The sequence below is a fragment of the Bombina bombina genome, chromosome 4, assembly GCF_027579735.1.
Source record: "Bombina bombina isolate aBomBom1 chromosome 4, aBomBom1.pri, whole genome shotgun sequence".
In the NCBI taxonomy this organism is placed as follows: Eukaryota; Metazoa; Chordata; class Amphibia; order Anura; family Bombinatoridae; genus Bombina; species Bombina bombina.
In genome coordinates this window covers 1,128,659,214-1,128,685,521 of record NC_069502.1, presented here as the reverse complement: position 1 = coordinate 1,128,685,521, position 26,308 = coordinate 1,128,659,214, and the positions used below count along the sequence as shown (strand labels likewise).

At 38.0% G+C, this 26,308-nt stretch overlaps 1 protein-coding gene across 1 annotated transcript in view; it reads left to right on the top strand.

The window, feature by feature from the left end:
• The window catches only part of USH2A (usherin), a 2,188,359-nt gene that overhangs the window by 946,389 nt on the left and 1,215,662 nt on the right, over positions 1-26,308 (top strand). Inside the window, exon 35 of the mRNA XM_053712759.1 lies at positions 25,461-25,612. Coding sequence (XP_053568734.1) covers positions 25,461-25,612 — 152 coding nt within the window. The remainder of the gene's footprint in view (positions 1-25,460; positions 25,613-26,308) is intronic.

The window sequence follows — 26,308 nt, the reverse complement described above, 5'->3', positions numbered from 1 at the left end:
CTGAATACCTGCTAGTAGGAGATTAGGGAGAGTCCTTAGGCTGCTGTTTGTGAAGTTCCCAGGCCGGCTGGGTAAAACTTGCTCTACCCCATAACTCCTACTTTTAGTGCGAGGCGGTTTAGATGAGGTGCAAGCTGGACCATGATCCAGAGTGTCATCCTCTCCGCCTGCAGGCTAGTTCCTAGGTATTGACAGGGAAACTCCACATCTCCTGCACTGAGGCTCACTCTGTGAGGGCTGGAACAGTTGCTGGACGTGCTGCAATACCATACTTAGGCTCCATTTGAGGTCCAAAAAAAGACCATCTAGATGTTGTATGATAGGATTTTCCTGAGAAACTAAGGATTCCATAATTTTGAGCACTTGAGAGAAGTGTAATTTAGGAGCAGCTATCCGAGTAAGTTATGGGGTCTGGCTTCTATTGCTGTCACTGTCCGTTACATTTGTCTGTTCTCCATTCAGGAGGAAACAAGGGGGGGGAGGGTTTTTTTGTGGCCCTGAGTTGTTTCAGAAAGGTTCTAAGTGCACAGCACACTTCTGTAGATTGTGACTCAGGTAATCACTGTGTGCTTGCTTGTTCTACCAGGGGGCTGTCCATCTTATTTCCCCTCTCTAGGAGATGAGAGAAGGTTAGGAATGGTCGCTCAATACGTTTTCTAGGTCAGGGCCGTGTCATATATGAGCATTGCATCTCAGATCCCCATTCTCAGATCTACTTAATTTCACAATCTCTCACATCTCTAATGTTTCTGGCCGAAGTAGTAGTGTTGTGGTGTAAAATATATTGGCTGTTTTTCCAAAAAAGTGGATATAATGTGAGTATAAGCGGGAGCTTCTGAAGGCTGTGACTGCTCTCCTCCTACTATTCCTATTAAGGATAGTTGCTCTTTCAAGGATCCCATGGATAAAAGCTTGAGGCTTTTTTGAAGAAAATGTACATTCATCAGGAATTACAGTGACAGCCTGTTGCTGATATGTTCCCTTATTCTTGTTCTAGTTTCCCTTGTGGTCATACCCATGTATTGGATTTTACACTTCACACGTGAGAAGGTAAACCACATATAAGGCCCTGCAGTTGTAACATTTGTTGTGTGAAAAGGTTTCTCCTGTTATCTCACATTTTAACCCATCCCCTAGTGATACATATTACATGTGTGATTATGACATCTGTAAACGTCTTTTACAGCTAGCCATGAGCTGGTAGTGGGATTCACAGTTTTCAGGTAGGTGGGCGATATCATGTTCCCTATTGTGACACCTCTTTTATAGGCAAATTTGCACCCTCTTTCCACTAGGTCAACCAGATCTTCGTCAGCAGCTAGCATCTTGAAGTGTTTACTCACTATATTGCAGATCTCGTTATACTGATCACTATATGTAGTGAGGAAAAAGTGGTTGTTTAGCTATCTTGGATGAGTCATTTGTTTGCTTAGTTCTGTTCCTCAATAGAGTTTTCCTGTATAGGGAAGCCACTGATTTCCTCACTCCCTTGGTCATGGGTTCTGGGTACTCCTTATCCTTAAGTCTCCCTAGTAGGGAATTAGATTGCTTCTCAAATTGTAACTGGGTGGTACAATTTCTCCTTACTCTCACCATCTGGCCCTTAGTTATTGCCTTAAAGACCCTTTTTGGGTGATTGCTATTAGCATGAAGGAGTGTGTTCCCTGTTATTAGTTTCCTATAGAGGTCTGTCTTCACCATACGTTTCTCCCCATTATTTTCACCAATCAGTGTAGCATCCCAATAGTTGACCTTATGTTTCTGACTTTCAAGGTAGTGATGCCTTTGTTGTTTGAGTTCAACCAGTTTAGGAAAGAGGTAGCGGCACCTTCACCCCCCTCCAGACAAATATCAAATCATCAATAAACCGTTTGTAAAAGATGATGTTATGTAGGTATGGGTTTCCATCTCCAAAGTTGTGGGACAGCTCCCACCAACCCATAAACAGGCTGGCATAGGAGGAGGCAAATTTTGCCCCCATCGCCGTCCCACATCTTTTGAGATAGAAACAATCCTGACATTAAGAAGTTGTGAGTTAAAAGAAACTCAGTAACTCTTAGTATGAAGGCGCAGCCATCTTCATCAAACAACATTGATCTCTCAAAAAAATATCTAATGGCTTCCAGGCCTTTGTCATGCTTAATGGATGTATAGAGTGCCTTAACATCCACTGTGTGCCAGGAATAGGCATCCGACCATTCTGTATCTTGTACCAGACCCAAGAGATGTTTTGTATCTCTCAGATAGCTTGGGAGTACTGTTACTAGTGGTTGTAGTATCTCATCCAGCCATTGTGAAAGTTGTTCAGACAAAGAGCCAATCCCACTCACAATAGGATGTCCCTCCACATTAGAGAGAGACTTGTGGATTTTAGGTAGGTGGATAAAAATGGGAACAATATGGTTTTCAACTGCTAAAAATTAATTCTGGATTTTAATGAGTGGATTGTCTGCCAGTTTTTTATATTAGTCTCTCATACCTAACTGGCATAGCACCTCCATGATATAATATGTTACATCCAATAGCACTAGGTTTCCACCACCCAATCAAGTCAGCATCCTTAGTCACAAAGGTAGGAAACTTATTGATTCGGAGGCCCCTGGGTATGATCCCTATACTGTGATAGAATTTTAGTATCTGGATATCCCATTTGATCTTGTTTTCTTTAATAAGGAGGGACTCCATATCTTCAAATATGCTACTTAGCGAGAACAGTGTCTTGTCAGTTGAGAATATCAAAGTCCTGTACATTCCCATCACTCTCATCAGCTGGTTTTTGGGAATAGAAAGTGTGAGTCTCTCCTTCCATTATGGGGCAAAGATTAGGATTAAGTTAAAAAGTGTTAGGGCAACTCGGGTATGTAAAACCCTCCTAAAATACCTCCAAATAAAGTCCAAATATTATGTTCCTGTAATCTCGGAAGAGACTACTATAGAGGAGATCCAAGATAGGATCAAGGCTCTCAAGCTGGCCAATACTTTTATTTGTGACGCCAACATGCAAGTTCTTAGACTGGGAGCTAAGATTTCTGGTTTCACTGTTTTAGCTCGCAGAGCTCTGTGGTTAAAATCTTGGTCTGCAGATGTCACATCAAAGTCCAAGTCTTTGTCTAATAAGGACAAAACCTTGTTTGGTCCAGGTCTGGCTTAAATAATTCAAAATATTACAGGTGGAAAGCGCTCTTTCCTACCTCAGGATAAAAACCTATGGGTCGCCAGAATTCTAATTTTCGTTCCTTTCGTAACTTTAAGGGACAAAAGTCTTCCTCCTCCTCTTCCAATCCGGAACAATCCAAGTCTTCTTGGAAGTCCAGTCTGCCTTGGAATAAAATAAAGCAAGCCAAGAAGCCTATCGCTGATTCAGAGTGAAGGGACCGCCCCCGATCCTGTATTGGATCAAGTGGGGGGCAGGCTCTTCTTTTTTTGGCAGGCTTGGATACGCAATGTTCTGGATCCTTGGGCTGTAGACATAGTGTCCCACAGTTACAGAATAGGATTCAAATCCTGTCTTTTCCAGGGGCAGATTCCACCTGTTCAGGTTATCTGCGGACTAGATAAAGAGAGAGGCCTTCTTAAACTGTATAAAGGACCTATCTTCCCTGGGAGTGAATGTTCCAGTTCCACTAGAGGAACAGGGTCTAGGATTCTATTCAAATCTATTTGTAGTTCCCAAAAAGGAGGGCACTTTCTGTCCCATCCTGGACCTAAAGTCTCTTAACCAATTCCTCTGGGTTCCGTCCTTCAAAATGGAGATCATCCATTCCATTCTTCCTTTAGTACAAGAGGGTCAGTTCATGACGACCATAGACCTGAAGGATGTGTATCTTCATGTTCCCATTCACAGGGATCATTACTAGTATCTGAGGTTTGCCTTTCTGGACAAACATTTCCAGTTTGTTGCTCTTCCTTTTGGCCATGCTACAGCTCCCAGAATTTTTACAAAGGTTTGATCTACTTCCACGAGTAATTGCTCGTATCAAGCAGTAGAGAGTGTCTGTGATTCTAGTAGCTCCAGCATGGCCTTGCAGGATCTGGTTCCCGGATCTGGTAAAGATGTCTTCTCTTCCCCCTTGGAGGTTGCCTCTGAGGAAGGACTTTCTACTTCAGGGTCCTTTTCTTCATTCAAATCTAGATTCTCTGAAGCTGACTGCATGGAGATTGAATGTCTAATTCTGGTTGGACCTTGTTTCTCAGAGAAGGTCATTGATACAATGCTTCAGGCTCGTAAACCTTGTACTCGCAGAATTTACCTTATAGTATGGCATAAATACCTTTATTGGTGTGACTCACATTTTGGCTTTTCTTCAGGAGGGTCTGGAGAAGGGTTTGTCAGTCAGTACTCTGAGGGGTCAGATTTTGGCACTGTCTTTTCTTTTGCACAAACATCTGGTTTGTTCAGGCCCTGTGTTTAAACATGTTGCTCCTCCATGGAGCCTTAATCTTGTTCTTAGAGTTTTGCAGCAGTCTCTGTTTGAGCCAATGCATTCTTTTGATATTAAATTATCATCTTAGAAGGTTTTGTTTCTTGTTTCTATTTCCAAACTGTCAGCTCTGCAGTGTGTTTCCCCTTATATTGTTTTTCATGATAAGGCGGTTCTCCGCACTAAGCTGGGATTTCTTCCTAAGGTTGTTTCAGATCGCAATATTATTCAGGAAATTGTTGTTCCTTCTTTCTGTCCCAATCCTTATTCACAGAAGGAACGTCTCTTGCATAACTTGGATGTTGTGCATGCTCTAAACTTTTACCTTCAAGCCACTAAGGATTTTCGGCAGACTTCTGCCTTGTTTGTTGTTTTTTCTGGTAAACGGAAGGGCCAGAAGGCCACTTCTTCCTTTCTTTCTCTCTGGTTGAGAAGTGTTATCTGTTTAGCTTATGAGACAGCTGGACAACAGCCTCCTGAGAGAAGTACGGCTCATTCCACAAGAGCTGTTTCATCTTCATGGGTTTTTAAAAAATGAAGCTTCTGTGGAGCAAATTTGCAGAGCGGCCACATGGTCCTCTATTTATACTTTTTCCAAATTCTACAAATTTGATACTTTTGCTTTGACTGAGGCTTCCTTTGGGAGGAAAGTTCTTCAAGTGGTGGTGCCTTCAGTTTAGGTCCGCCTGTCTTGTTCTCCCTCCCTTTAATTCTGTGTCCTCTAGCTTGGGTATTGGTTTCCACTATTAATTGGAATGAATCATGGACTCTCCATGCCATAGGAAAGAAAACAAAATGTATGCTTAACTGATAAATGTATTTATTTCCAGGCATGGAGAGTCCACCACCTACCCTTGTTTAAATTCTGACGAAAGTTTTTTTTTGTACAAACCTCAGTCACCTCTATACCTGTGTTATCTTCTTTTTCTGAGCAAATGTTAGCAAGGTAAATAGTACTGAATAGAAGATACCAAACTACACTCTAGAAACTATCTTCTGAAGTGGATAATTAAAAACTTAAACTAAAAAAACCTTACAGAGTGAGCGCTAATAAATATCAGCTAATATCATCGTATACAACAGTATTTAATTGGTTCTTTTAAAACCTGTTTAAAACCTATTTGCTAAAAAAGTCAGTATTTAAAACATGTTATTTTATCTTCTAAAAATAAATCATAAAATCACAATTCATATGAATAACAATATAGAGTGTGCACTCTTAAAAACATGTAAAACTGAAACAACTAAAAAAAAGGGGGGTCTTCCCTCTCTGGTTTAAATTAAGTGGGGCTATAGCCACAACTAAGTAATGTTCCTTATTGGAGGATCACAAAAAGATATGGCTTGCACCTTCTGCTCTGAAGGCTCACTGAAATGACCCTTTTATTATGTGTTTATACTTGCACTGTGTTTTAGCATCGAACACTTTAAACTCTCCTGTATGCAGCTTGTTGTCTGTGTTTTCTGTTACCTCTTTCCCCAGGTTCCTTTATGCAGTCAGAATTTCCTTAGGACTGAAAGGTTACTGTATTAGCAGCTTTTTTCATCCGGTCCCTAATTGTGTAGGTGATCTTTAAGCAGTATTTTTTCTCTTTTTTGCAGTCTTAGAGTCTCTAGCACTGTTAAACTAGTGCCTTAAAGGAGTTCAATCACAATGTTGTTTTTTGCTCCTTGTAGATCCTTGTAACAAACAGTCAGCTAGATTACGAGTTGTGCGTTAAGGTAAAAAAGCAGCGTTAAGAGGTCCTAATGCTGCTTTTTTACGCCCGCTGCTATTATGAGTCTTGCAGGTTTAGGGGCACCGCACACTTCTTTGGCCTTACCGCAAAACGACTTACGTAAAATTCGTAAAGTCTTTTTTCTATGGGACTTCCATAGCGCTGATATTACGAGTCGATCCTGTGAGGCCAAAAAGTGAGCGGTACACCCTACCCTGTCAAGAGTCCTAATGCATTTAAAAGTCAGTAGTTAAGAGTTTTATGGTACAACGCCGTAGCATAAAACTCATAACTAAAGTGCTAAAAAGTACACTAACACCCATAAACTACCTATTAACCCCTAAACCGAGGACCTCCCACATTGCAAACAATAAAATAAAATGTTTAACCCCTAATCTACCGCTCCTCGCAAACATTAGTTAAATATTATTAACCCCTAATCTGCCGTCCCTAACAGCGTTACTCAGCGTTACTGAGTTTTACGCTGCTTTTTTGCTTAATAACTATTTAGTAACTATTCTACCTAGTTAAAATAAATACAAACTTGCCTGTAAAATAAAAATAAACCCTAAGCTAGCTACAATGTAACTATTAGTTATATTGTAGCTAGCTTAGGGTTTATTTTATAGATAAGTATTTAGTTTTAAATAGGAATAATTTATTTAATTATAGTAATTTTATTTAGATTTATTTAAATTATATTTAAGTTAGGGGGTGTTAGGGTTAGACTTAGGTTTAGGGGTTAATACATTTAGTATAGTGACGGAGACGTTGGGGGCGGCAGATTAGGGGTTAATAATGTAGGTAGGTGGCAGCGATGTTAGGGACGGCAGATTAGGGGTTAATAATATTTAACTAATGTTTGTGAGGTGGGAGTGTGGCGGTTTAGGGGTTAATATGTTTATTATAGTGGCGGCGATGTTGGGTGCGGCAGATTAGGGGTTAATAAGTGTAGGCAGGTGGCGGCGACATTGGGGGCGGCAGATTAGGGGTTCATAAGTATAATGTAGGTGGCGGCGATGTCCGGAGCGGCAGATTAGGGGTTAATAAATATAATGCAGGTGTCAGCGATGTCGGAGACAGCAGATTAGGAGTTAATAAGTGTAAGATTAGGGGTGTTTAGACTCAGGTTCATGTTAGGATGTTAGGTGTAGACATAACTTTAGTTTCCCCATAGGAATCAATGGGGCTGCGTTACTGAGTTTTACGCTGCTTTTTTGCAGGTGTTAGACATTTTCTCAGCCGGCTCTCCCCGTTGATTCCTATGGGGAAATCGTGCATGAGCACGTACGTCCAGCTCACCGCTGACTTAAGCAGCGCTGGTATTGGAGTGCGATAATGAGCAAAATTTTGCTCAATGCTCACTTCTTGTCTCTTAACGACGGGTTTGTATAAACCTGTAATACCAGCACTGTAGGAAAGTGAGCTGTGAAAAAAAACTGCACGTTAGCACCGCAAGCCTCATAGCCGAGTGTTTGTGCTCCAAATGGAAAACAGTCCAGCAGCAGCTAATCAATTTCAACTAGTTTCAGCCTTGTGCAGGTCATTCTCAAGAATCCTTTAAGGCACTATTTAGCAGTGCTAGAGACTCCAAGACTTCAAAAAAGAGAAAAAAATACTGCTTAAAGAAAACTATCGTGTCTTTCTGGAATGACCCCTAAGCTGTGATTACAGACCGAATCACCTACACAATTAGGGACCGGATGAAAAAAGCTGCTAATACAGTAACCTTTAAGTCCTAAGGAGATTCTGACTGTATAAAGGAACCTGGGGAAAGAGGTAACAGAAAACACAGACAACAAGCTGCATTCAAGAGAGTTTAAAGTGTTGGATGCTAAAACACAGTGCAAGTATAAACACATAATAAAAGGGTAATTTCAGTGAACCTTCAGAGCAGAAGGTGCGAGCCATATCTTTTTGCGATCCTCCAATAAGGGACATTACTTAGTTGTGGCTATAGCCCCACTTAATTTAAATCAGAGAGGGAAGATCCCCCTTTTTTTTAGTTGTTTTAGTTTTACAGAGTTTAAGAGTGCGCTCTTTATATTGTTATCCTATATGAATTGTGATTTTATGATTGTATTTTTAGAAGATAAAATAACTTGTATTTTAAATACTGCCTTTTTTTAGCAAATAGGTTTTAAAAGAACAAATTAAATACTGTTGTATACGTTGAATTTAGCAAGTATTGATTGTGTCAATTATTCCATATTTACTTTTAGCTGATATTTATTAGCGCTCACTCTGTAAGGTTTTTTAGTTTAGCTTATTTTTCTGTTCCCTTTGGTCGAATGACTGGGGGTTATGGGTAAGGGAAGTGATACTTAACAGCTTTGTTGGGGTGCTCTTTACCTCCTCCTGCTGGACAGAAGTGAATATCCCACTAGTAATTGGAATGAATCGTGGACTCTCCATGCCTGGAAATAAATACATTTATCAGGTAAGCATAAATTTTGTTTTTGCATCAGCAAGGCCACTCTCATAGGGAAATCAGCAAACAAATTGGATACTCAAAATGTGGTACTCAAGCTGTTATAAAGAAATGTGTAGAATCAGGAGAGATCAAGAATAAAAAAGGACTGGAAAGCCAAGAAAACTTTCAAAATCTGATGTTTCTCAGAGCTTCTTGTTTGAGAGACCAGAGAAAGTCCAGCAAGGACCTGGCACAGCATCTGGCAGCTCATATGGATGCCAAGTTAACCCTTCTACAGTCCATAGAAGCTTGATCCGGAATGGTCTTTGTGGAAGGGTAGCAGCCAAGAAACCACTTTTTCGGAAAGGAAACTGGGGGAAAAGGTTAAGATATGCTAAAGTTTACAAAAATTGGAATAAAGATCAGTGGAAAAGAGTATTATGGAGTGACAATCGTCGACAATATGTGAGAAGAAGAGTTGAAGAGAGATGGAAGAATGAGTGCTTGTGGCAATGGGGCCTATTTATCAGGCCGTCAACCGCAAATACACTGGAAGTCCGCAGCGTAATTGTGGTGAGCCTGATTCGCCTTATTTATCAAAGGCTACAGACAAAAGTAGAATTTTGTGACATAACATACGATCCGCCGGTCTCAGTCTGACACTGATCGATGCTTACGTCACTACAGATGTTCCGAATGCAAATTCGGCACAATCTGACTACTTTTGCTAGTTATGAAATAACTACCAGGTACGCACGCCACTATTCTGGCCCAGCGTACCTGGTTTTCAATCTGCCGCCCTGGAGGCCGTGGATGCCATAGGAATCAATGGGAGTCTGAAAGCAGCAAAAATTTAGGTTCGCTGCTGCCCGATATCCCATTAATTCCTATAGGAGAATAAAAGTTATGTTTACACCTAACACCCTAACATGTTCCCCGAGTCTAAACACCCCTAATCTGCAGCCCCGACACCGCCGACATCTACATTATACTTATTAAGCCTGAATCTGCCGCCCCCTACACCGCTGCCACCTAAGTTATACTTATTAACCCCTAATCTGCCACCCCCTAAATCGCCGCCACCTACATTATACTTATTAACCCCTAATCTGCCACCCCCTATACTGCTGCCACCAACATAAAGTTATTAACCCCTATCCTGCCAATCCCGGAGCCCACCGCAACTAAATAAATGTATTAACCCCTAAACCGCTAGCTCCCCACATCGCCATAAACTAAATTAACCTATTAATCCCTAAACCTAACAACCCGCTAACTTTATATTAAATATTAACTCATTCCTATCTTATAATAATTTTAAACTTATCTTTAGATTTAAATTAAACTATATTAAACTAATGAAATGAGGAAAAAGGAAGCTGAGTCCCAGGGTCAGTAATGGAGTTTATTGCAATGCAGGCTTACAACAGGTTAGGTGAGCTCCATCTAACGCGTTTCGCGCATGGGCACATATATTAAACTAATAATTAACCTATTCTAACTATTATAATAAAATTAAATTAAACTATATTAAACTATTAATTAACCTACCCTAACTATTATAATAAAATTACATTAAACTATATTAAACTTTAATTAACCTACCCTAACTATTATAATAAAATTACATTAAACTATATTAAACTATTAATTAACCTACCCTAACTATTATAATAAAATTACATTAAACTATATTAAATTAATAATTAACCTACCCTAACTGTTATAATAAAATTACATTAAACTATATTAAATTAATAATTAATATAAGCTAACTCTATACTAAAATTACATAAAATTACAAATTAAAATAACTATATTATATATTTAAACACCTAACCCTACTCAAATAATTTAATTTTACACTAAAAAATTACAAAGTTACAAAAAACTAACTAAGTTACAAAAAAATAACAAACACTAAGTTACACAAAAAATAAACACTAAGTTACAAAAAATAATAAATAAATTATCAAAGCTTTAAACTAATTACACCTAATCTAAGGGCCCTATGAAAATAAAAAAGCCCCCCCAAAATAAAAAAAACCCTAGCCTACAATAAAATAAAACCCACCACCCACACAACCAACCCCCCAAATAAAATGCTATCTAATAAAACCTAAGCTCCCCATTGCCCTGAAAATGGTATTTGGATGGGCATTGCGCTTAAAAGGGCATTTAGCTCTTTTGCAGGCCAAAGTCCTAATCTAAAACTAAAACCCACCCAATAAACCCTTAAAAAATCCTAACACTAACCCCAGAAGATTTAATTACAGTTTTGAAGATCCGACATCCATCCTCCAAGAGGCCGGGATTAAAATAACTATATTATATATTTAAACACCTAACCCTACTCAAATAATTTAATTTTACACTAAAAAATTACAAAGTTACAAAAAACTAACTAAGTTACAAAAAAATAACAAACACTAAGTTACACAAAAAATAAACACTAAGTTACAAAAAATAATAAATAAATTATCAAAGCTTTAAACTAATTACACCTAATCTAAGGGCCCTATGAAAATAAAAAAGCCCCCCCAAAATAAAAAAAACCCTAGCCTACAATAAAATAAAACCCACCACCCACACAACCAACCCCCCAAATAAAATGCTATCTAATAAAACCTAAGCTCCCCATTGCCCTGAAAATGGTATTTGGATGGGCATTGCGCTTAAAAGGGCATTTAGCTCTTTTGCAGGCCAAAGTCCTAATCTAAAACTAAAACCCACCCAATAAACCCTTAAAAAATCCTAACACTAACCCCAGAAGATTTAATTACAGTTTTGAAGATCCGACATCCATCCTCCAAGAGGCCGGGATTAAAATAACTATATTATATATTTAAACACCTAACCCTACTCAAATAATTTAATTTTACACTAAAAAATTACAAAGTTACAAAAAACTAACTAAGTTACAAAAAAATAACAAACACTAAGTTACACAAAAAATAAACACTAAGTTACAAAAAATAATAAATAAATTATCAAAGCTTTAAACTAATTACACCTAATCTAAGGGCCCTATGAAAATAAAAAAGCCCCCCCAAAATAAAAAAAACCCTAGCCTACAATAAAATAAAACCCACCACCCACACAACCAACCCCCCAAATAAAATGCTATCTAATAAAACCTAAGCTCCCCATTGCCCTGAAAATGGTATTTGGATGGGCATTGCGCTTAAAAGGGCATTTAGCTCTTTTGCAGGCCAAAGTCCTAATCTAAAACTAAAACCCACCCAATAAACCCTTAAAAAATCCTAACACTAACCCCAGAAGATTTAATTACAGTTTTGAAGATCCGACATCCATCCTCCAAGAGGCCGGGATTAAAATAACTATATTATATATTTAAACACCTAACCCTACTCAAATAATTTAATTTTACACTAAAAAATTACAAAGTTACAAAAAACTAACTAAGTTACAAAAAAATAACAAACACTAAGTTACACAAAAAATAAACACTAAGTTACAAAAAATAATAAATAAATTATCAAAGCTTTAAACTAATTACACCTAATCTAAGGGCCCTATGAAAATAAAAAAGCCCCCCCAAAATAAAAAAACCCCTAGCCTACAATAAAATAAAACCCACCACCCACACAACCAACCCCCCAAATAAAATGCTATCTAATAAAACCTAAGCTCCCCATTGCCCTGAAAATGGTATTTGGATGGGCATTGCGCTTAAAAGGGCATTTAGCTCTTTTGCAGGCCAAAGTCCTAATCTAAAACTAAAACCCACCCAATAAACCCTTAAAAAATCCTAACACTAACCCCAGAAGATTTAATTACAGTTTTGAAGATCCGACATCCATCCTCCAAGAGGCCGGGAGAAGTCCTCAACGAATCAGCCGAAGTCTTCATACAAGCCCACAGAAGTCTTCATCCAGACGGCATCTATCTTCATCCATCTGGCGTGGAGCGGCTCCATCTTCAAGACATCCGACGCGGAGCATCCTCTTCCTTCCGACGACTACCTGTCAGGGTGCCAGGAATCAGACTGAGACGAGAAGTGCAAAAATAATCACACCTTTATTAATAACAAAAAAATAATAAAAAGTCCACAAGTCAAATAACAAGCCAGAAGTCAAAACCAGAGCTGTTAGTCAGACAAGCCGAGTCAGGAGCCAAAGCAAATAGTCAGACAAGCCGGAATCAGGAACAAGGAAAACAGCAGAGTCAGTAACAAGCCAGGAATCAGGAACCAGGAAGGACATCAGACAGCCAGGTAATACACAGGAACTCTCACAAACAGGTCTGAGACAATGCAAAGGCAAAGCATACTGAACAGAGGCCCTTTAAATAATAAGTGATGACATCACAATTCTGAGACTGCATCCTGTCTCACACAGATGATGCACACCAGTCTGGCCATAAAAGGAAGTGCAGGAAATGAGCAGCATCCCCCACAATGCACCATAGTCAGCAAGAGAGGTGAGTAAAATGGCTGCCAGCAGCACATGGCAAACAAAACATGGAAAAAACCCTGACGCTACCGACGAATGAAGGTTCCTTTACCCCTTAATGACCAACAACGTATGGGGTACATCCTGCAAAAAAATGCAGTTAATGACCAAGGAAGTACCCCATACGTCCTTGGTCTTTGAAAGCAGTGGAAGCGATCCTGATAGCTTCCAGCTGCTTTCATGTTATTGCAGTGATGCCTCAATATTGAGGCATCCTGCAATAACTGTTTTTAGCCATCCGATGCAGAGAGAGCCACTCTGTGGCCCTCTCTGCATCGGCTATCGATAGCCGTTACCGTTGGTGGGTGGGAGCTCATCCAGGGAGGCGGTGGGCAGTTATTGGTGGAGGAGGGGGGAGGGATCTTTTGCGGGTGCGTGCGCGTGCACGAGCGCGTGCAAGGGCAAGCGCATGCACGTGAGATCAATGCAAACAGCATCAATATGCTGTAGATCTGGAGGGTGGGAGAGAGGACTGGGGAGGGTGGGATTTTCAAATCAAGGCATCTGGGAGAGGGTGGGGGGTTGGATGTTGAGGGGGCAGCTACACTACAAAAATATTTAATAAAATAAAAAAATGTAAATACATTATTATTTTTTAAACTGGGTACTGGCAGACAGCTGCCAGTACCCAATATGGTGCACAATAAAGGCAGAGGGGGGGGGGGTTAAAGAGCTGTTTGGGGGGGGGATCAGGGAGGTTGGGGGCTAAGGGGGGTCCTACACAGCAGAAGAATTTTTTTTTTTTTTTTTAAAAACCTAAAAACCCCCAAAAAACTTTTATTTTAGTACTGGCAGACTTTCTGGCGGGGACAATTGTGGGGTGGGGGAGGGAAGGGAGCTGTTTGGGAGGGATCAGGGGGTGGGATGTGTCAGGTGGGAGGCTGATCTCTACACTAAAGCTAAAATTAACCCTGCAAGCTCCCTACAAGCTACCTAATTAACTCCTTCACTGCTAGACATAATATACGTGTGATGCGCAGCGGCATTTAGCGACCTTCTAACTACCAAAAAGCAATGCCAAAGCCATATATGTCTGCTATTTCTGAACAAAGGGGATCCCAATGAAGCATTTACAACAATTTGTGCCATAATTGCACAAGCTGTTTGTAAATAATTTCAGTGAGAAACCTAAAATTGTGAAATATTTAAAGTTTTTTTTAATTTGATCGCATTTGGCGGTGAAATGGTGGCATGAAATATACCAAAATGGGCCTAGATCAATACTTGGGGTTGTTTACTACACTACACTAAAGCTAAAATTAACCCTACAAGCTCCCTACATGCTCCCTAATTAACCAATGCTGTGCATAATACACGTGTGGTGCGCAGTGGCATTTAGCAGCCTTCTAATTACCAAAAAGCAACGTAAAAGCCATATATGTCTGCTATTTCTGAACAAAGGGGATCCCAGAGAAGCATTTAAAACCATTTGTGCAATAATTGCACAAGCTGTTTGTAAATAATTTCAGTGAGAAACCTAAAGTTTGTGAAAAAATTTGTGAAAAAGTGAACATTTTTTTTTATTTGATCGCATTTGGCAGTGAAATGGTGGCATGAAATATACCAAAATGGGCCTAGATCAATACTTTGGGATGTCTTTTAAATATATATATATATATATATATATATATATATATACATGTTAAAGGATATTCAGGGATTCCTGACAGATATCAGTGTCCCAATGTAACTAGCGCTAATTTTGAAAAAAAGTGGTTTGGAAATAGCAAAGTGCTACTTTTATTTAGTGCCCTATAACTTGCAAAAAAAGCAAGGAACATGTAAACATTGGGTATTTCTAAACTCAGGACAAAATTTAGAAACTATTTAGCATGGGTGTTTTTGGGTGGTTGTAGATGTGCAACAGAATTTGGGGGTCAAAGTTTGAAATTTTTTTTTTTTTTTTCATTTTTTCCTCATATTTTATAATTTTTTTAATAGTAATTTATAAGATATGATGAAAATAATGGTATCTTTAGAAAGTCCATTTAATGGTGAGAAAAACGGTATATAATATGTGTGGGTACAGTAAATGAGTAAGAGGAAAATTACAGCTAAACACAAACACCGCAGAAATGTAAAAATAGCCTTGGTCCCAAACGGTCAACAAATGGAAAAGTGCTCTGGTCACTAAGGGGTTAAATGATGTCATCCAATATGGCGTCCCTTAGATTCTGATTGGCTGATAGAATTCTATCAGCCAATCGGAATTAAGGTTGAAAAAATCCTATTGGCTGTTGCACTAAGCCAATAGGATTGAGCTTTCATCCTATTGGCTGATCCGATCCACATTCTATTGGCTATTCCAATCAGCCAATAGAATGCAAGCTCAATCCTATTGGCTGATTGCAACAGCCAATAGGATTTTTTCAACCTTAATTCCGATTGGCTGATAGAATTTTATCAGCCAATCGGAATCTAAGGGACGCCATCTTGGATGACGTCATTTAAAGGAACCTTCAATCATCGGTAGTCGTCGGAAGGATGCCCCGCGTTGGATGTCTTGAAGATGGAGCCGCTCCGCGCCGGATGGATGAAGATAGAAGATGCCATCTGGATGAAGACTTCTGCGGGCTTGGATGAAGACTTTGGTCGCTTTGTTGAGGACTTTTCCCGGCCTCTTGGAGGATGGATGTCGGATCTTCAAAACTGTAAGTAAATCTTCTGGGGTTAGTGTTAGGATTTTTTTTAAGGGTTTATTGGGTGGGTTTTAGTTTTAGATTAGGACTTAAGCCCGCAAAAGAGCTAAATGCCCTTTTCAGGGCAATGGGGAGCTTAGTTTTTTTTAGATAGCTTTTTATTTGGGGGGTTGGTTGTGTGGGTGGTGGGTTTTACTGTTGGGGGATGTTTGTATTATTTTTTACAGGTAAAAGAGCTGATTACTTTGGGGCAATGCCCTGCAAAAGGCCCTTTTAAGGGCTATTTGTAGTTTATTGTAGGTTAGGGCTTTTTATTTTGGGGGGGCTTTTTTATTTTCATAGGGCCCTTAGATTAGGTGTAATTAGTTTAAATCTTTGATAATTTATTTTTTATTTTTTGTAGCTTAGTGTTTATTTTTTTGTGTAACTTAGTGTTTTTTGTAACTTTGTAATTTTTTAGTGTAGAATTAAATTATTTGAGTAGGGTTAGGTGTTTAAATATATAATATAGTTATTTTAATTTGTAATTTTATGTAATTTTAGTATAAAAGTTAGGTTAGATTGATTATTAATTTAATATAGTTTAATGTAATTTTATTATAACAGTTAGGGTAGGTTAATTATTAATTTAATATAGTTTAATGTAATTTTATTATAATTGTTAGGGTAGGTTAATTAATAGTTTAATATAGTTTAATGTAATTTTATTATAATAGTTAGAATAGGTTAATTAGTAGTTTAATATAGTTTAATTTCATTTTAAAGGTAAGTTTAAATTTATTATAAGATAGGAATGAGTTAATATTTAATATAAAGTTAGCGGGTTGTTAGGTTTAGGGATTAATAGGTTAATTTAGCTATGGCGATGTGGGGGGCTGGCGGTTTAGGGGTTAATACATTTATTTAGTTGCAGTGGGCTCCGAGAGCAGCAGGATAGGGGTTAATAACTTTATGTAGGTGGCGGCGGTATAGGGGGTGGCAGATTAGGGGTTAATAAGTATAATGTAGGTGGCGGCGATATAGGGGCGGCAGATTAGGGGTTAGCTGTGGGCTCTGGGAGTGGCGTTTTAGGGGTTAATAACTTTATTTAGTTGCGGTGGGGTCTGGGAGTGTCGGGATATCGGTTAAACAGTTTAGTATTGTGTGGGTGTTTAGTGACAGTATACAAATAAAGCTGTGAAAAAGCCGTACTTAGTGTGCTGCTTTTTGACAGTTTTTTTTGTTAAATATGGAGAACGTATTCAGGTCCGCGGCAGTGATGTTAGGCGAGCGTATTGGTGCCGGCGAATGCAGCACAGTTGACGGCTTGATAAATAGGCCCCCTTGAGTGAAACATGGCGGAGGGTCTGTCCTGGTTTGAGGCTGTATTTCTGCTAGTGGTGTTGTCGATATTGTCCTAATTGATAGGATCATTAATGCTGAAAAGTACAGACAGGTTTTAATTTATCATGCCATTCCTTCTGGAAAGCACCTGATTGGGAATGGTTTTATTTTTCAGCATTATAACGATCCCAAGCACATTGCTTATGCAGGGAAATTATATTTGGAGAGAAAAACAGCTGATAAAACACTGGCAGTCACAGACTGGCCTCCACAGAGTCCAGACCTGAATATTATGGAGGCAGTATGGGATCACCTGGACAGAGAAATAAATAAAAGACAAACTAAATCTAAAGAAGATCTCTGGGAAGTGCTGAAAAAAGCCTGGTATAATATACCAGAAGATTACTTCCGATTACTTCAGAAAACTTCAGAACAGTCTTGCCAAAAGAGTTCAAGATGTGCTTAGTGCCAAGGGAGGTCACACTAAATACTAACTTTTGCCCGAAGAAGCCGTTTTGTTCTGAAAATTGTTTTTTTATATCTTGTGTACATATTTCCTGTATTATCTTTTTGTATCTTAATATAAAGACTGAAAAATATTAGCACTAGTCCAGTGCAACCTCATATAAGAGCAAATCCAAACTAACCATACACACAAAAAGAGAGGAGTCACAAAATTCTGCAGTGAAGTATAATTTAACCATACAAAGGGTATGATACATAATATCAATTATCAAGACTAATAGTGAGCAAAAATAAATATCTTGAGAATGAATTATTCAAGCTTGTAATAGCTTGTAATTCAGTGTACCCTGAAGAAATGATCTAGGACTCTTTTACAAGAGTCGGGTTAGCATGACTGATAACCTTGAGTAAAGGGTTAGGGCTAAAATAATATTCTTTTCTAAGAACTTAACATAAATGTATTAAAATAAACAGTTACACTCATATAATCAGTATTTCATAAAACCTCATAAATAGTCATACTTTTTTTTATATAAGGCTTCAAAGGTATATGGTATATGATATGGCCATGTATTTGACTGCAAAGGGCTATAAAATATATATATATATATATATATATATATATATATGTGTGTGTGTGTGTGTGTGTCTAAATAATAATTCCATATTTAATTTTAATCATGTGTTTTGCTGTGTATTTACTGTAAATATTCCACTATCCAATGTTCTTCATTTACATAATGTTAGATAAATTGTGGGAAAAACTGAAATACAAAAAAAATTACCACAGTATATTTTAGCCAAACTGGACATCTTATCATTGATCAATAGTGATGTCCTGAACTGTTCGCCCGCGAACAGTTCACGGCGAACTTAGCTTGTTTGCGTTCGCCGCTGCGGGCGAACACATGCGATGTTCGATCCGCCCCCTATGTGTCATCATTGAGGAAACTTTGACCCTGTATGTCACAGCCTTCTGACACATTAGAGCCAATAAGCATCAGACACTCCGTCACAGACCCTCACAGCTTCTTGGCAGCAGCCATTTTAGACTCATAACGACCTTGCATTGTTAGTGAGAGGACGTTTTGTTTTGCTGCTGCTGACATTATAGGGAAATAGATAGCTAGGCTAGTGTATTTAGTGTCCACTACAGTCTTGAAGGACTCATCTCATCTCTGCTGCAAGGACAGCACCCCAAAAAGCCCTTTTTAGGGCTATAACTCGAGCTGTTTTTTTTTCGTATTTTTATTAGCATTTGCCTGGCTTTCAGCCTGTGTGTAAGGCTCACAGCATATGCTGTGATTACTGCCACCACTGATATCTGCCTAACAACATTAGTTTAAATTTAACCAACAAAAATTTGGTTTATTTTTGTTGGTTAAATTTATTTTCATTTTCTTTCAGGCCTGTGTCACACAGCATATACTCTGGTTCATTGCTCTGTGCCAGCCACCAGTGGTCATATCCGCTTATAACATTATTTTAAATTTAAAAAAAAACTTTTAAATCATTTTGCTAGTGTAATCTAAATTCATTTTCTATCAGGCCTGTGTCTGTCAGGCTCACACATTTTATACTTCAGTTTTTTTCAGTCTTTTGGTTAATTGCTCTGTGCCAGGCAGCTACCACTCATATCTGCTTCACCTTATTTTAAATTAAAAAAAAAAACTTTTACATTTTTTTGTTAGTGTAATCTAATATTATTTTCTATCAGGCCTGTGTGTTTTGCTGACTTACAGAGCATACTGTGTTTAATTGCTGCCCTCCCTAGTCTATGAGCCACGACTTATATGTGTTTAACCTTTTTTTAAATTCCCCCCCAACAAAAAAACTTTAAATCATTTTTCTAGTGTAATCTAATTGTATTTTCTATCAGGCGTGTGTGTATCAGACTTACAGAGCCTACTGTTTTTAATTGCTGCCCTTCCAAGGCTATCAGCCACGACTCATATGTGCTTAACCTTTTTCTTTAAATTCCCCCAAAAAATCTTTAAATCATTATGCTAGTGTAATCTAATTTTATTTTCTATCAGGTCTGTGTCTAACTGTCTATCTGACTTACAGAGCATACTGTTGTTAATTGCTGCCCTACGTAGCAGCCAACCAGTGCCACCACTCATATGTGCACTGCTTAACATTATTTTAATATTAAAATATAAACTTTTAAATTATTTTGCTTGTGTAATCTAACTTAATTTTCTATCAGGCCTGTGTTTTTCTCACTTACACAGCATACTGTGTTAAATTGCTGCCCTACCTACCAGCCACGACTCATATCTGCCAGCCTGTGTGCCAGGCCCAACTAACCAATTAGTGCCACCAATCATAGTTGTTGTAACAGTATTGAAAACATTGTAAATCATCACTTTTTTGACTGTGAATCTGCAGTCTAGTAGTGCCATTGAATTGCAGTTCCCTCCTGCCTGCCAGCCTGTGTGCCAGGCCGACTTGCCAACTAGTTACACCAATCATAGTTGTTGTAACAGTATTGTTAATCTTTAAAATTACAAATTGTTCGATAGTGAATCATTAGTTTGCTCGTGCCATTGAATTGCACTTTCCTCCTGCCTGCCAGCCTGTGTGCCAGGCCCAACTAGCCAATTAGTGCCACCAATCATATTTCTTGTAACAGTTTATAAAAAAATTTAAATCATAAGTTTTTTGACTGCAAATCTTCAGTCTCCTTGTGCCATTGAATTGCAGTTTCCTCCTGCCTGCCAGCCTGTGTGCCAGGCCCAACTAGCCAATTAGTGCCACCAATCATAGTTGTTGTAACAGTATTGTTAATATTTAAAATTAAACATTGTTCGATTGTGAATCATCAGTTTGCTTGTGCCATTGAATTGCACTTTCCTCCTGCCTGCCAGCCTGTGTGCCAGGCCCAACTAGCCAATTAGTGCCACCAATCATAGTTGTTTTAACAGTATTGAAAAAATTGTAAATCATCACTGTTTTGACTGTGAATCTGCAGTCTACTAGTGCCCTTGAATTGCATTTTCCTCCTGCCTGCCAGCCTGTGTGCCAGTCCGACTTGCCAACTATTTACACCAATCATATTTGTTGTCACAGTATTGTTAATATTTAAAATTAAAAATTGTTTGATTGTTATTCTGATTCATCAGTTTGCTCGTGCCATTGAATTGCACTTTCCTCCTGCCTGCCAGCCTGTGTGCCAGGCAGAACTAGACAATTAGTGCTACCAATCATATTTCTTTTAACAGTATTGAAAAAATTGTAAATCATCACTGTTTTGACTGTGAATCTGCAGTCTACTAGTGCCCTTGAATTGCATTTTCCTCCTGCCTGCCAGCCTGTGTGCCAGGCCGACTTGCCAACTATTTACACCAATCATATTTGTTGTCACAGTATTGTTAATATTTAAAATTAAAAATTGTTTGATTGTTATTCTGAATCATCAGTTTGCTCGTGCCATTGCATTGCACTTTCCTCCTGCCTGCCAGCCTGTGTGCCAGGCCCAACTAGCCAATTAGTGCCACCAATCATATTTCTTTTAACAGTATTGAAAAAATTGTAAATCATGAGTTTTTTTACTGTGAATCTGCAGTCTACTAGTGTCCTTGAATTGCATTTTCCATTTTTTGCATTTTTTCACAACCTAGTTACCATGGGTCCCAGATCAGATGTTTTCTTGTTATACTTTGTCAGGCTAATCATGCAGGCCATATAGAACTCCACCGAAAGGGGGGGTAAGAGGGATTAAAGTGCTAAGAAAAGTTTTACTTAACACAACCGAATTACCATGGGTCCCAGACCGCGTGTCTTGTTGTTATACTTTGTCAGGGTAATCATACACGCCATATAGACCTCCACCAATAGGGGGAGTTACAGGGCTGAAAGTGCTAAGAATAGTACTACTTAACACAACCTAGTTAACATGGGTCCAAGACCGCATGTTTAATTATTATACTTTGTCAGGGTAATTATATATCTAACAAATCTATCTATTTCTCTTCTATCGATTCTATCTAACTATCAATCTATGTATATCTATCTATCCTATCTATCTATCTATCTATCTATCTTCTGTCCGGACTGTTTTGAGACAGACACTTGTGCTTTTGACAAATTTGAAGTAGGAGGACAGACCAATCATCTTCTTCCATCTCCCGGTTCCAAAAATGAAGGCCATATAGACCTCCCCCGATAGGGGTGGTAACAGGTTGTAGTAAACTGCTAAGAATAGTACTACTTAACACACCACGGGTCACAGACCGCATGTCTTATTGTTATACTCTGTCAGGGAAATTATATATATTTCAAATCTATTTATTTATCTATCAAATCGATCGAACTATCAAACGTATCTATCAAATGTAGATTGCATCTATTGATCGATGTAATTCGTATCTATAAAATGTATATTACATATTTTGGTTGATGTAATTCGTATCTATAAAATGTATATTGCATCTTTGATTCGATAACATTCGTATCTATCAAATGTATATTGCATCTATTGATCGATGTAATTCGTATCTATCAAATGTATATTGTATCTATTGATCTATGTAAATTGTATCGACCATATGTATATTGCATCGATTGAGCTATGTAATCTATGTATCTATCTATCAAATCTATCTCGTGGTTGTGCAAATGGACTGTTTGCGGTTGATTGCGGTGCGTTACACTTGGAGTTTGCTCTGTCACTGTGAAGCGGCTGTAACCCTTACACTACCTGATAGATACGACATCATAACAGATGTTTTAAAGCACGTTATTGCAAACAGTTTGGGAATGTTAGGTGATTTAGGCCCTTTATGGGTTAAAAGCAGACTCTGCATAAACTATGTAATTTTCCATGGGAGTTTTGACAGGGATCCCCCTCCAGCATGCCACAGTCCCGGTGTTAGTCCCCTTGAAACAACTTTTCCATCACTATTGTTGCCAGAAAGAGTCCTTGTAGGTTTTAAAGTTCGCCTGCCTATTAAAGTCAATGGCGGTTCGCACGGTTCGCCGCTTCGTGAACAATACTGGAAGTTCGAGTCCGCCGTTCGCGAACCAAAATTTTTAGGTTCGCAATATGACTATTGATCAATGAAACAGGGACATATCCCAGAAAAAACCCTTGTTCTAAGTCTACTAATGAGCCCAGTGAACACTGGTGACAGGAACAAGCTAATTTTCACACTTGTGTAAAATTAACAAGGAAGACACTGTAGACTCCATGTATTAAGCAGTGAAAGCTGCTCCGGAGTATTTGCGGAGCAGGTTCGCATATGCAAGCCTGCTTCCCGCAATGTAAGGCCATTGCTTCTTACACTCTATGGCACCTCTGAGATGGTGAGGGAAAATCACAGAGAGCTCTCTCGGTGATTGACAATCCCTTCTCTAACTCAATTGGTCAGGCGAGAGAAGAGGCAGGCATTACGCGCTCACTTGAGCGTGTAATGATACATACTGGCAGTGGATCCTGTTCACCCGCTGCCTGTATGTAGTGAAGGCAAGCAGACAACTTTTTGAGTTAAGAAGCTTGTCCATTCGCTCCTTCGGACATTGGGCCATGTGATTATGCCTATTCTTGAATACACAATTCTGTCTGGGTAGGAATGTCACAAAAGGCATAGCAATATAACTTAATATTAAATAATAAGGAATAATGGGAAATTGTATGAAACAAAGACTGATTTGAAATGTATAGTTTATTATGAGAATATGATATTACATAAATTGTTAGCATATTATAATCACCGAATGATGTACAAAAATATGCATAATACTACATAGGGGATAGAGATTCTGAAATGACTAATACATACTCATGGGAAATTATTTATACTGAGACTTCTAAAAGAAATACATTTTTATACACTCAAATATCCTTAAGGAATGTGAGCAGTCGAACACAATATATCTATATCAGGTAGTCACTAAACCTCAGACATATACTGTATGTAGTAAATAGTTACCACAGATCTCTACTTATACTTACGTGGAGATAGATATATATATATATATATATATATATATATTTATTTAGAAAAATGTAGCTTTATGATTAACAGCTATAATGAAATATGGTGCTGCTAATGTAATTAATAAGATTTTAATTGATGGCACTATATTGAATACACTCACCAGAATATAACAAGGAAAATTATTTGGAAATGATATATATAAATGAAGACAACTATTTACTCCATTGATATACACATCTACATATTTATCTTAAAGAATAAATCCAAAATCTTAATGCTGTTATAGTTATGGGATTTAGACATAAAATAATGAATAATGAATAAATTAAATATTAGAACACTTCAAAGGCATTATAAGTTAAAGGGCCATAATACCCAAATGTTTAAACACTTGAAAGTGAAGCAGCATAGCTGTAAAAAGCTGACTAGAAAAAAATATCTCCTGAACATCTCTATGTAAAAAAGAAAGATATTTTACCTCAAAAGTTCCTCAGTAGCCACCTCCCATTGTAAAGGATTTCTAAGCAGCATTTTAGTATGTCTGTCCTGGGACAGCTTAGGGGATGAGCCTCGTGAACTCTCATATTATTTTACCAATCAGTTAAAGGAAGCTTACTATGAAATCTCATGAGAGTTAAGTCAAATCTCATGAGATCACAGTAAGAGTTCATGACCTCAGCACTGCTGATGCTGATTGGCTGCTGTTCATTTCTTCTTTTTTTTTTCTTTTTACCTGCACCTGGGAGCAGCTGAGTATAACTTTTTACACAGAACTTACTCTGCTGAGCTGAGGAGATTGTGAGGTAAAATATCTTCCTTTTTTACATAGAGATGCTCAGGTGATATTTTCCTGTCAGCTTTTTACAGTTATACTGCATCAGTTTCAAGTGATTTAGCATATGAGTATTATGTCCCTTTAATAATTACTATACTTAAATTAACTGACCTGCAGCTCAGGCTTGACACCTTGTGGTCATTTGCCTTAAGGGCATAAACTCACAACAGGGGGCAAGAGGCTGACCAATAAGAAATGTCACTCACACCCTCAATGATTTCACTGGATGATGTGCAAAAGTGGAGGAGGAATACTACAGAGAAAAGAGCTCTCACAGAGTTGAGATAGGATGATCGTTTTTATGGCTAAAATTCCTCCTCTGACATTGAAATCTGGGGGCTAAGACAATCTCCTATGCCAGCTTTACTGCTAACACAAAAGCTTACTTTGGGCCATCATGCTGCCTACCTATCTTGCTAATTATTGCTTGAGGGATACACTCACACAGGCCCAACAGACACAGAGACCTGGTTTACCTGAATATGTATTTGCTACCCGGTAACGTATAATAGCAATTTAATATTGTAATAGTAGCTATACTTTCTTTAAAGCAGTACTGATATAAAAACTGGAGAAATCTCTGAATTATTATTGTAGCTAAGGGCAACTTTTAACTTCCTACTTAAAAGTGCTTTGTGTATCTCAGTTTGATATTTTACAGACAGATAGACAGAGACAGACAGAGAGATACGCAGATAAATAGACAGACAGAGAACATTTTCCTTTTTTTATTTTTTATTAAACAAAATGTGTTTTTCTCAATTCCTTCCCCTATTCTGCAAATAACAGTTGTTTGTGATCAATTTTAAAAAGAACACCTTGAAAAAGAATACAATAAAAGAAAGCATAAATTATCTTAGCTTTGTAATACAAGATGAATGTTTTAGAATTACTCCAACGAAATAAAGCTATCAGAATCAGATATTTATTACCAGTTAATGGAGACTTAGGATTGTTTAATAGTACTAAAATTTAAATAATTTTCTGTAATACATGCATTTATCCTTAATCTGTAAAATCAATACAGATGCTTAAATTAAATCCCTTCTTGCGAATATACGGAAAATAAACATTACAAATATTTATTTCTAGTCCATAACTAAGTAGAAACTTACAATGTGAGAACAGCTTTTTTCCTGTGTTGTTATGTTGATGAAATGTTCATTTATTTATTTGATCTAGTACATTATTATTTTAGATTAACAATAAACTAATATATTATTTTTCAGGTATTTTAACAGAGTATGGCTTGTATATGGATGGAATTTTAATGCAGAATTCTTCACGTAGCAGTTACTTTGTTGATGGACTGTCTCCCTGGAGTAAATATTCCTTTAGGCTTCAAGCATGTACTGCAAAAGGCTGTGCCCTAGGTCCAAAAGTAAGTGTCAAATTGAAGGAAGATGCACAAATTTACTATACTTATCCTGGTGTGTCAGTCTCAATGCAACTATCACTAGAGCAGAAGCTCTGAATAAACTACTTCCGAATTCTTCCTAAAACAACCTTAAAGGATTAGGAAAGTCAAAAAGAAACTTTCATGATTCAGATAGAGATATTTTTAAAGGGCCTTAAACCTATTTTTTTTTCCAATTTACTTCTGTTATTAATTTTGCGTCAGTCTCTTGGTATCCTTTGTTGAAGGAGCAGCAAAGCACTACTAGCAGCTAGCTGAACACATTGGTAAGCCAATCAAGAGGCATATATGTGCAGCCACCAATCAGCAGCTAGCACCCAGCTTATGAGCCTACCTAGGTATGTTTTTCAACAAAGAATTCCAAGAGAACAAAGCAAATTAGATAAAAGTAGTAAATTGGAAAGTTGTTTAAAAATATGCTCAATCGGAATAATGAGAGAAAAAAATTGTGTTTCATGTCCCTTTAAATACACTTTCACTATCAAATTTATTTTGTTCTCTTGGTATTCTTTGTTGAAAAGAGTATGCCCATAGCCTACACCACTGGGAGCTAGCTGGTGGCTACACACATTTGTCTCTTGTAATTGGTTCAACAGATGTGTTCAGCTAGTTCCCAGTAGTGCATTGGTGTTCTGGAGCTGACTTGGTTGGTTTCATCTT